Below are 12,836 nucleotides of genomic sequence, written 5' to 3'. Positions count from 1 at the left end.
TTTTATTAGACGTTCTACAAATAGTGTTGCTCATTTCTTAGCTCGAGCATCCTATTTAGTTGCTGATCGTGTTATCAGGAGTAGTGATGTTACTCCAGATTTTAATCATGTAATCACTATGTATTGCAATTAATAAAGATAATGAATTTTTTCATAAAAAAAAATAGAGATACACAGTAGAATTTTTCTATATAAATATATATTATACAATCTTGTCTTCTTGTAATATAAAGTTGAGAAACTTACAAAAATATGGAATTTGAGTACATTTTTATAAAAATACTGTTACACAGAATTTTTTTCAAAAATACTGTGGTTTTATAAAACAACAGTGACAGAATCACTAAAAACAACAATGGAACAACTAAAAAACAAGCGTATAGGCTATTCATCCGATCCTATCCGCACTTTTTTGGTCAAACAACATCCAATGCGCACTAAGTGCGTATTTCATTTTTTGGATCCAATCCAATCCGCATAATAGCTCAAATCTAATCCAATCCAATCCGCAAAAGTGCGGATTGGATCGGTTACTTTAGATTGGTTACTTTTTAATATTAAATTATTTAATATTTATGAAAAAATATATTTTTTTTTTCACATATCTAGCAACAAAATAAAACAAATTATAGTTATTTTATGTCTCTAACAACACATTAAATAAATAAAATAACAAATAACAAATTCAAAGGAAGAAAAAAAAAATATATTTATAAAAAAAAATATTTAATATTATTTTAAATTGTATGTAGAAAAAAATATATAAGAATAGAATATACATTTTATCTATTAAGTTTTGTAATATAATTGTATTATATATATTAGACTTTTAAATTACTATCTTCTTTATATTAAAATGTTATTTGTATATATATTTTTTTTAATTTTGTTATAAATATGTGTGGATTGGATTGGATCGGTTACTTTTACATGTCAATTAACATCCAATTCGTACAAGTGCGGATTTTGAATTTTCCAATCCAATCCAATCCGCACAAGTGCGGATATCCGCACTTTGCGGATTGGATTGGATTGAATCGTGCGGATTGGACTGGATCGGCTATTTTATGAACACCCCTAAGAACAAGAGTAAAAATTTAACGCAGTACACAGTATAAAACTTACATATTATTTTTTTAAAAAAATACAAAATATTTTCTAAAAAAAATCCTCCCCACAGTAAAAAAGTAAAAAAAAAATAAAATTTTCAGGTATAAATAATCCTAAAAAATTTGTCAAATAATTTTAGCCCAATCTGAATCTGGTACAAATTTGTATTGAGAAACCCAACTTGCTATATTCTTCAATTCGGTAGTCCAAGTCAATCAAGCCGACGTCCCTTAATCTTCACAACACTTCTACCATTGCATCTCTCATTCACTATTTTTATCTTTTTTCTTTTTTCTTTTTAATAGTTAACGGATTTGGTTAGTGCCAAATTATTGAAATTTCGTTAGAGGTAATTGTAATTCATCTAAATTTCCAATATTCAATGTATCAAAATTTGCTTGGTCAATTCATCCACGACATTAATAGTGAATTTTACCCTCTTGGCCAATAGTATAACATCATGCTATTTGATATGAGGTCATTTTTGCATGAGGAATGTTGTCTTTAATATTATCATATTTGCTATGAGTATGTTTTTGTTTTTTTATGTCTAAAAATGCTAATTGAGTATAAAATTAGTTTACTCCGTGAGAAAGTAATTTAAAATCCTACCAAGACCTTTTCAGAGATATTTTACACAATAATCTTGTTTGATAAATTTTTGAAAACTATCTCCAAAATGAGTTTATAAAAAAGTCTATTTTCACCCATGAATTAATCAATAAATATAATGAGGCCTTGCTTTTGTTGCAGAGTTGGTTGCTGCGTGGTTGTGCAGTGGTTGCATCAGACAAAGGTTTCAATAAGACGATGGTTGCATAGTGGTTGCTAGGTGGTTGGCCGAAGGTTGCATCAGACGAAGGTTTCAATCAAACGAAAATTTTTGGGTGGTTGGCTAAAGGTTGCATCAGACGAAAGTTTCAATCAGACGAAATAACTATTAGCAAAATGTTTAGGCAACTGTAATGCAACTATTGTGAAACATTAAAAATTAGAACATTGTTTCCTCGTACGTAACTCTATCTAAATGTCTTTTAATGATTTAATATGAATAAATTCACCATTAAAAATTTAGAAAACAACAAAAATACACCAGGATAAATATTTTACTATAGTATTGATGTATTTTTTTTTAATTATACTTTGAGTTGGATTGTTTGGGAACTCCAGTTCAACTTTTTGAGATCTCTCTTTCATGGATCTAAAAATTGAAGTCAGGACATTAGTTTTATGTAAATTAAACTGGATTTCCAGTTGAATTTTAATTTCATAGTAGTTTTTCTACACTTTTTTTTATGAATTCGAAGTAGCCCCTGTTTCGATTGATTCTGGTCGTTTTCTATGGTGAAATCGCTGGAATTATGGTGGTTCTCTTTCTGATTGAATTTTTCGTTTCGGTTGTGTTGGGTTGCTGCGTAGTTGCACCATGGTTGCGCGATAGTTGCCGAGGAAACATAGATCCTGGGTTGAAGGTGTGTGTAAGTAGTATTTGTGTAATTTTTTTTTATTTAAGCTGTATATTTGTTTATTTGGCCAGTTGGAAGTATTTTTGTAATATTGTTATTTTTTTTTTTTTGTTAAAATTGAAAAAAACCCATTCCTAAATGAGTCTCTATAACTAGTTCTAGGTAAATTGGTAATCTTGATAGTATCAACAAAACATTATTCAGTTAAAATTTAGATGAATCAGTAATCACCAATATCCACTACAAGAGCAAACCCCATTCTTGAAATGGTGAAATCGAGTAGTATCTCTAACAATGATTTCCCGTTTTTCTAAGGCTGAGATGAACATGGTGGCCCGGTGACAATCCCCACAGACTCTCAAGTTCTTAAATACTCGAATTGGAATCCCTTCGGGCAATCTGAGGAGGCCGAAAGCAATTGCTAGCTTTTCGCTGTGCCACAACAGAAGCTGCTCTTTTTGCTTCTTTCCCACATCATGTAGTGCAAATTCAAGATCAGGAACATAGCCTGCAAACCTCATTTTCTTATCCAATTCGACTAGTTTTTTGTGTATACAGGCAAGTTCAGGATGAACCCTGTCTCCTGATCTGAACTCGTGAATCTCACCTTTCACCTCAATCCAACTATACCCGGGTGTCTTAACTACATTATTTTCTTTCATCGATCGCCAAACTTTTGAAACACAATCCCATCTTTTTGTCACAGCATAAACATTAGCGAGTTGAACGTAGCCAGCTGCGCTTGATGGATCAAGAGAAAGGAGGTTTTTCGCAGCATACTCTGCCAGTTCTAAGTTCTTGTGGATCCTACAAGCACCCAAAAGGGTCCCGAAAATGGCTAGGTGGGGTTTGAATGGCATTTTCTTTATCAAATCCACAGCTTCAATGAGCCTACCAGCTCTCCCAAGGAGATCAACCATGCAAGTATAGTGCTCTGGCTTAAGTTCAACTCCATAGTCCCTAATCATTGTGTCAAAATATTGCATACCGATATCAACTAATCCCGAATGGTTGCAAGCTGATAAGACAGCTACAAAAGTGATCCAATCTGGCTTTGCTCCTTCTCTTTTCATTTCATTGAACAGATTAAGAGCTTCATGACCTGCTCCATGTTGAGCATAACCAGTAATCATTGCATTCCATGAAACAACATCTTTTCTAGGAATTTCATGAAACAATTTCAAAGCATCCTTCAAATCTCCACATTTACAATACATGCTGATTAATGAAGTCCCTGCAGTTGTGTCATCATACAACAGAGATTTATAAATCAACTGGTGTACTTGCTTTCCCATCTGCAGGGTCGATAGGTTACTGCAAGCCAATAGAACACTACTCAAAGTCGATGAATTCGACTTAATACCGGATTGAATCATTGCCCGAAAAAGCTTCAAACTTTCCTCTGCTCGACCATTTTCAACATAACCCGAGATCATAGTATTCCAGCTCACTACATTCTTCACAGGCATATGATGAAACATTTTCTCTGCTAATTCAATCTTCCCAAACTTCATATAACCAGTAACCATGGCAGTCCAAGCCACAACGCTCTTAACAGGTGCTAACTCAAAAAACTCAATTGCAGAGTCCAAATCCCCAAACTCCACGTACCCTGAAATCATAGCACTCCAAGAAACACTGTTCTGCTCTGGCATTTCAAGAAACAATTCACGAGCCCTCTCCATCTTCCCATTTCGGATAAAACCCGATATCATCGTATTCCAAGACGCAGAATCCCTGAAAGGCATCTTGTTAAAGAACCCCATGGCGGATTCAACGCCAGAATTGTGCAGATAACAAGCCAACATAGTGTTATACGAAACAGTATCCGGTTCAGGAATTCTATCAAACAGTTCATGGGCTTCTTTCATTTTCCCAGGCTTCTTCGCAAATCCAGATAAGATTGAATTCCAAGTAACTGTAGTCCTCACGGGCATTCTCTCAAACACATTAAGAGCAGAACCCAAATCCCCGAATCGAATATAATTCGTGATTAACTTATTTGACGAGACTACATCACCAGAACCAAAATGAGCCAACGATGGAGATTGATTCAACTGAACGGTTGTGATTTTCTTGTTCACGTAATTGGGGTAAACCAGTTGGGTTGGAAAACTGGCACCTCCACCATTCTTTACTTTGAAATAAGTGGAGAGAAAATGGATTTGATGTTTGGGTTGAGAGAAAATATTGAACGATGCTAAGAAAGGTAATTGGGTTTTGTTATTTGTTCTAAGATAGTTCATTTATCATGATTTCTGGGAGGAAGAAGAAGAAGAAGCTTCAACAAACAGTTTTAATGGTAGCAAAGACACCCGACTAAAGAAGCGTTACAGATGACATCAAAATGGTACGTTTTATCTTATCTCCACAGTGTATAATCCAGTCGCCATATCTGTTTGTGGAAATTAATGAAGTATTTGAACATAGGAACGGAAAAGAAACTGTAAGGAATCCCATCGTTGGAAGGAGTGGATGAATTCGCCATTTGTAACCAGTTGGTTGAGAAGAATGTGGGAATAAAATAAAATAAAAAACGTGACAGGGGTAAAAATGACCTTACAATGAAAAATCAAAATTAATAATTCAAAGCAATGCCAATCAACCGACAAAATCCAACGGCCCATATTAATCCTACTCCTAATAGAATCTAAAATTATATTAAATAGCCGCCGTTTAAGTGCTTCATATCGTTTTTCTTCTCACCCTTTTCCTCTTTCCTTAGCTGATTTAATTCATTTGATCACCCTAATTTCGAAACTTCTAAAGCTCAAATTGTTCTTAAACTTTGTTAAAAACCCAAAATTAATCATTTCTTTTGAGTGATTAATTATGACTTCTCCACAAGTAATTGGTGATCCTCATTACCATATATCACCTCATAGACATAGTTATACAAACCAACCTAACACAATAGAAGAAGAGCCACACATAATGTTTGTTTCTTTACCATTAACTTAAATGTTAAATTTATTCTTGCTCCACACCCATCTACTATGGAAGTCGAAGATGAAGAATCTTTATTCGATGATGACACGGGAAATTCAATTGCTTTTTTAGAAAATATTGGACGAATTTCGTATGAGACTTTGATGAAGAGCGATGTTACTGAAGCCCTAGCATTATTGATTGCGGTAGAAGAATGATGAACAATTATGACAATAATTTGAATGAAGAAGTCGGTGTTAATGTTTCCATTGAAGTTTTTGTTGATGAACTACCTCAACTTGATTGGGATGATGATGACGATGACGACGATGATGAGGACTATGATATGAATGATGTTCCTATTCGTTTTGTGGCGGCAAGTGAGGAGTCAATCGAGAAATTTGAAAAAGTTTGGGTTAAAGATAATCCAATTTTTTGTTCGATTTGTTTGGAGAATGTTTCTGTTGGTTTGGAAGTTGCGAAGTTACCATGCGAGTGGCTACAAGTTAGTAAATTTTGTCCAAATTGTAGAGTTGAGATAGTTTAATAATCATGTAGTGTACTTAACAAATTTTTACTCATATATATAAGCTATGTTTGGACCATTTTTCTTATATATAAAGTGTATTATATAGACATCTTGAAGGAATTCATTAATAAAGTTTTATGTTTTATGATCCGTTTTGTTCAGTGAGTATATTATTTTTTATTTTGGTGGTTACTTCAAAAACTAATTACGATATTCATGATTTTATAGAATTACTTTGTTGTAATTGTTTTTTCTTGTAACATCATAGAAAAGAAATCCAATTTAAGTAACTATTCAATTCTTATTATGTTATGTATATTTTGATCATTAGTTAATGGATGGAAAATATAGAATTTGTTCAGATTGTATTCCTCGCCTATACATTTTGTTCTTGTAAATGATCTCTCATATTAATTTATAACAATAATTTTTATTCTCAAAAAAAAAAAATTGCTATTTATATGTATTTTTATTTTCACTTTTACGTTTATTTTTATAAAAATTATTTTTATTTTAAAGTTATATTATTTCTATTTTATAAAAGTTGTTTCCATTTCAAGTTCTATTGTTTCTATTTTAAAATTATATTATTTTTTTTACATGTATTATTTTTATTTTTATAAACGAATAAAAAATTAATAATAAAAGTATAAGTGAAAAATTCTTTCATGGATGAATTTCAATGCGTTTATAAGAAGTTTTCATAAAAAAAAAATAAACCAATAATCAATAATTATGAAAAAAAAAATAGTACGATATTATTTAAAGGTAATTTATATATAAAATTTTTCATTAAAAAAATCATTAATTATTAATTGATAGTTTCAAATTATTAAATTAATTGAAATATAATGTTGGCATTTAGTAGTATATATTAATGTTCAAATTTGAACCACTTGAGGCTAGCTCAAGTGACCATAGGTGGGTGTGTGTGCTGGAGGTCGTGGGTTCGAATCCCAAGTAAAATATAGTTGTAATATATAAACGCTTAAATAAAAAAAAATGTTCAAATTTGAATTTAATGTATCACACATATTATTAAACAAATAAAAAATGTATACTGTTAAAATGTAGACCTTAAATATTGTGAGGCCTTAAGCAATTGCCTCAAATTACCTTATGGTTAAGTCAATTCTGTGTACTAGTATCAATTATATCACTTTGACATAGATGATTAAAAAGTCATTGCACTATATCTGCACTACAAGAAAGATTAAACAACTCTCAACGCATAGACCACTTCGAGTCTTTTTTAGTATCTTATTTAAAAAGTTTTTGTAGGAAATCACAGCTGGCAATCCGAAATGCTTAGATTGTCCCTACACCCAACACCCCAACAGTCACAAATTAAGGGCAAAACCGACTTTTGGTTTTATGCGGATCTCAAGGGAATATTCCCTTTTTAAATCAGATCTGATTTGTTCAAAACCCTACAACCATTTATTTCAATATAAATGCTTTCTTTTCTTTGATTGAAAAAACCCTAGCACAAACATAACACAGTCGGCCTCCTATTCTCCTCTCCTTCTTCTATTTTCTTTGAACAGCAGACTTTTCTTTGAACAGCAGACCAAACCTAGCCAAGCCTCTTCTCCTTCCTTCCTTCTCCCTTGCTGAAAAACGCAGCAGGTTTTCTTCTTGCTGCAGCCGACACCAGTCCAGCCCCCCTTTCTTCTTCTAACCTTCTTCTTCGAGCAATAGCAGTAGGTTCAATGGCCGAACCTACTGCTCCTTCACACCTGCAACACAAACAAACCGAGAGAGTGAGAGAGAGAAACAGTAGCAACAAAGATCTAAAATGATCTTTGTTGGTTTAGAAGATAGAAACCCGAAAAACACTACAGAAAATAAAGGGGAACACAACAAAATTTGATTTCGGAGTTCCCCTTGAAATCAAGAGTACATCTCTGTCAAGCTTCCCTCAAAGACGCTTGATTCTTTACTATGATTGTCAAAACCGGTTACAAGTTCATGGAGATTCCGTGCAACAAAACCCAGCAGGTAATCTCTTTCTCTTCACTTTATTTCTCTTAGTTTTCTTTACAATATCTTGTTGGGTTTTATGCCCTAAATAAAACTCATTTCATATAATCAGATTTACTTATTAATAAAGATCAGAAATAACATTTTATGTTGCATGGTTCACATGATTTATTTCATGATTATATGTATATAATGTATGAATTCTTTTTAAGTCCAGAACATATGAGTTGGTTAAAGATTATAGTGTTGTCAGCACAGTGGAATATAATCTTTATTATACGTTCAAAAGTTGATTCCCTGATTTGTCAGAACACTGGATTTAGACTGACATGGTATAATCAGCGATAGGTATTCTTACACCTTGGAAAAGTGTTATGTTCTTTCCAGGACATTGGCAAAGTTTACCAGTATCGGATGTATGGAGTATACATCGGAAGGGACCGATATTGAACTTTGAATTAGATGTTGAAATTTACCGTAATATCTATTCAATTCAATATCACATGTTGATCCTAGATCACATGATCGAAATCCTGATATGGTTAGGCTCAATTTCAAGAGTGTTATTCGTGTTCTTTGATTTGTTAGTTAAGCCTAGTTTTGTATCAGGGTGATACGTACATTTTGGGAACACGGTAATGCAATTGAGTGGGGGAGCGCTAACATAAATATGGAATCTATAGCTTCTATTTGGCAAATAGAAGTAAAGGATGATTTCCTTCGAGCTTAACCAAACGAAGATAAATGGTGGAGATCTCATTTCACTTAGGTGAAATATCATTTATACAGGGTTAAGTGTTTTAAGGATAAAATACATTGTAGGGTGTTACGGTAATTTAATCTTGTACAGTGTAAATCATCTATATAGAGGATCATTGATCACATTAGGGTTATAACAATGGATAACTAATGACGTGTCTATATCGTGGAACATATAGAGCGTGTCTATATGACTGAGAGTGCAATTCCAAGTTCTAAGTGTGGATTCAATGAGGAATTAATAAGTTAGGGAATTTACTTGGTAAATTCGGTTCGACTTATTGGAAGCTCGGTTATATAGACCCATGGTCCCCATACTAGTTGAGGCCATACTGCTTGTAAGACTCAGTTAATTGATTTTAATTAATCAATTATAATTCTAAAAGTAAGACTATGTCTACTTTATGAATTCTCACAGTTTAAGGATGAAATCGTAAAGAAAAGGGTTTCTAGGTTTAATTATTAATTAAGAGACTTTGTATGTCTAATTAATAATTATTTTAAATAACAATATTATTTAATAATCTATTTTAGTTATTAAATAATTATTTTTGGCATTTAAATGATTAGAATTGGAAAAATGGCATTTTTGGAGAAATTGAAATAAAATTGAGGAAACTACAAAATCCAAGTGAGGCCCATTTTCCTCTATGGCCGAGCACTCCCTTTGTGTTTCCCAATTATTATTTTTATTTTTTAATTGCCATGTAATTGCTAATCAAAGCCTAGCTATAATAGGAAAGTGGTGGATCACACTAAATAAGGCAGTTAATTGATTACACAGTAATTAAGGAAACTGTTTTATTTGGAAAGTTGTGCTCTCCCTTTTCCCTATATAAAGCAACCTTGCTCTCTTCTCTTGTTTGCATGAAAAGCCACGAAATTGAGAGAGAAAAATAGAGAGAAATTTCGAAATCCTTGTGAGATGAGTAGTGCCCACACACATCAAGTGGTATCTCAATCATAGTATGGAAGACTATGGAATTTCTGCATCAAAGGAGGAGAAAAGAAGATCCAGGTTCAGATCTTGGTGATGCTCTGCTACAGAAAGGAATCAAGGGCTAGAGATCTGAACGGAAGGAGTCATATTATTCCGCTGCACCCACTGTAAGGTTTTTCTAACTTTATATGTGTTTATTTTCATTGTTTTAGAATTCATATTAGGTTGTTAATCCAACATACTTGTTAGTAAATCTAGATCCTGGTAAAATAATTTCCAACAACTTGCACCAGAGCCATGGTAATGATTTACTTTCATGTAATATAAATTAAAACGATGATTGCATGTTTCTGTGTTGATTTGGATGGCTTCATGTTGGTTTATCTGTTGTTTGATGAATGTTGATGTTGTACAGTTTCGTTTTCCATGAAAAATATTTTTTTCAATTTTTGAAAATATTTTATTTGGATTCCTTGTGAAAAATTAAGCAATTTTAGTTTTTACGGAACTTGATTCCGATAAAAATTGAGAAAGATATGAATTTTGGAAGTTTGGAAATCATGGCTGCTGCATGCAGCCTATCACAAATTGCGAATTTTTGTGGTTTTTTCCCCAAAAATCCAATTTTTTTCATGGGATTGTTTCCCAAAATTCATTTTTCCAATTTTAAATATTTCTAAATTGAAATGTTTCCAATTTTAAATATTTTCAATTTTGAATTTTTCCAATTTTAAATATTTCTATTTTGGATTGTTTCCAATTTTTAAATATTTCCTATTATGGTCAGATTTAAAAATTTGTTAAGTTCTTTAATATTTATTTATTATTTAATTATAAGATTAGATATTTTGATATTTAAGATATTTTAAATTAAAAGATAACTTTGTCTTTTTATTTAAAATATTATATTAAAATTATCTTATATGGTAAATCAAATAATTAATAAATTTGAAATTAACATAGATATTTTTATAAATATACTTACCATAATGTTTTTCAAATTCAAAAATTTGTTATTTTGTTAAATATTTAATTATTTATAAATTATAAGTTTAAAAATGATATTTTTTCTATATATATATATATATCATTTTTTCCTTATTAGAAATTTATAAATCATATCTTAAATATTTAAATAACATAGATATTTTTGTAGAGATTTGAATATTGCTTAATTTGAGATATTTTGACATATAATTATGGTAATTATTATTCATTTATTATTTTATTCCTAAAATAATAATTATCTAACCAAATATATTTTAAAATTAGTTTATTTTATTAAATTATAAGATCTGAAAGTGATATTGAAGATTCTTTCCTTTCAAATCATTGATCTTATTAGATATTTAATTTAATTTTGATTCAAATAAACCTAGATATTTTAAAATTAGTTTCCTTTATTTGGTTAGTTTAGAATAATAATTTAATTATATTAATATCTTGATTCACATCTGTTACATGGACAATGTTTGTTTGTTTATATTGTTTATTCAAAACTTTTTAACAAACTTATTATTTATCTGATCTAAATTGCTATGATTAACTTGTTGACAGATCATGATCCAATGATTTGATTTTAATCATAGTCCAATTGACGATAGATCTTATAAATAATTTGTAACAGGTAAATTTTGTACTTCTTTCATCTGTGTAAACCTAGTAACATGATAGGGTCCATCCAAATCATTTGACCTGTGTGAGCCTATATGTTTGCTTTTGGGCTTAGATGCATATAGGGAGCTCATTAAGTTTTTACTAAGTAAATGGACTAGGTTGCTAAAATAAATTTTGATATATTCTAGATAGTTATTTCTAGTACTAGTTATTATTTCTAATATTAAATAGAAAAATATCATATATTGTGAAATTAATTGTTTCCTAATTAATTTTGGTACAATCTAAGTTTAGAATATTTTCCTAGTATTAAACTAGAATTAATAATTAAGCTTCCTCTTTACTTAATTATTTATTTCTTGAATTTAATACATTTAATTAAATTGAAAATTTCAATATCTAAGTTGATTTTCATCATGATACTTTAATATTGTTATTTTCATGTTATTTAATTAAAGTTGAAAATTATTTTAAGTTTGGAATCTTATTTCTGAATAACTTAAGTTTGAATAATTTTCAAAATATATTTTATTTTATTTTATTAATTATTTCCCAAAATTTTGAAATTGCATTTCTTTAATGCAGAAATTTCGAATTTTATTTGAAAAATAGATTAAAGTTGAAAATTATTTATTTAATTTTGGACCAACTTAAATCACTGACTTTTTCATTAAATGGTTAATTAAAATAAATGAACTAAAATATATTATAATTAGAAATTGGATTAATTAGTCTATGAAAGTCTAGATAGATATTATCTGTTTTGCTTGAAGTATTTTTCTAGTGATATTTAATTAAATAGAAAATTAATATTTAAGTTGATTTTTTAATCATGATACTTAAATATTTGAAATTTTTCTTAGATATTTAATTAAATAGGAAAATTATATTTTTTGTTGAAACCAACATAAAATTAGAGTAATTTTCCAGGATTTATTTTATTTTATTTTAAAGCATTTTCGAAATGCAATATATATTTATAGAAAATTAAATTTGAGTTGTAAATTAATTCAAATTAATTTTGAAACAACTTAAATTGAATAATTTTCTAAATATTTATGGAAATTATTATTAAGATGGAAATAATTCACGTTATTTATCTATCTAAGTATAATTTATAAATATTAAAATTAAAATTTATATTTGGAATTTTTCATTCTAAATTGGAAATTTTAATTAAATAAATATATATTTAAAATAAATGGATTAAAATAAATATTAGAAGAAAATACAACCCTTCATTAAATAATGAGCTTTATTATGATAAGGATATTCGATCTCCATTGTTGGTTTTACATAGCTATTGTTTTAGTGAGTAATCCTCCCTAATGGAGGAACGTTCATTAGCAAGTTAGCACCGTTTAATCTCGAAAGATAAGTAATCTTGTAAGTTTTTTTTTTATATAGTTTATGACCACCCTAATGGTGGCGACTGTATAAGACTTGCAAGAATATGAAACAATGGTGGAAGCTCATAAGATAGAATAGCCTTGACTCTCGCCTA

The 12,836-nt window shown here is 30.0% G+C and overlaps 2 protein-coding genes across 2 annotated transcripts; one reads left to right on the top strand and one right to left on the bottom strand.

Moving 5' to 3' along the window:
• Nucleotides 1-2,735: 2,735 nt before the first annotated feature.
• On the bottom strand, nucleotides 2,736-5,204 carry LOC115715600 (pentatricopeptide repeat-containing protein At4g16835, mitochondrial). The gene has a single exon (XM_030644244.2). It carries the CDS (start codon nucleotides 4,820-4,822, stop codon nucleotides 2,804-2,806), a length of 2,019 nt encoding a protein of 672 aa, XP_030500104.2. The 5' UTR covers nucleotides 4,823-5,204; the 3' UTR covers nucleotides 2,736-2,803.
• Nucleotides 5,205-5,718: 514 nt separating this feature from the next.
• Nucleotides 5,719-6,051, top strand: LOC133038475 (uncharacterized). The gene has a single exon (XM_061116639.1). The coding sequence runs from the start codon at nucleotides 5,719-5,721 to the stop codon at nucleotides 6,049-6,051; it is 333 nt and encodes a 110-aa protein (XP_060972622.1).
• Nucleotides 6,052-12,836: the final 6,785 nt, after the last annotated feature.

The sequence above is a fragment of the Cannabis sativa genome, chromosome 5 (genome assembly GCF_029168945.1).
Source record: "Cannabis sativa cultivar Pink pepper isolate KNU-18-1 chromosome 5, ASM2916894v1, whole genome shotgun sequence".
Classification (NCBI taxonomy): domain Eukaryota; kingdom Viridiplantae; phylum Streptophyta; class Magnoliopsida; order Rosales; family Cannabaceae; genus Cannabis; species Cannabis sativa.
The sequence above is the reverse complement of the archived record's forward strand: the minus strand, read 5'-3'. Positions and strand labels throughout refer to the sequence as shown.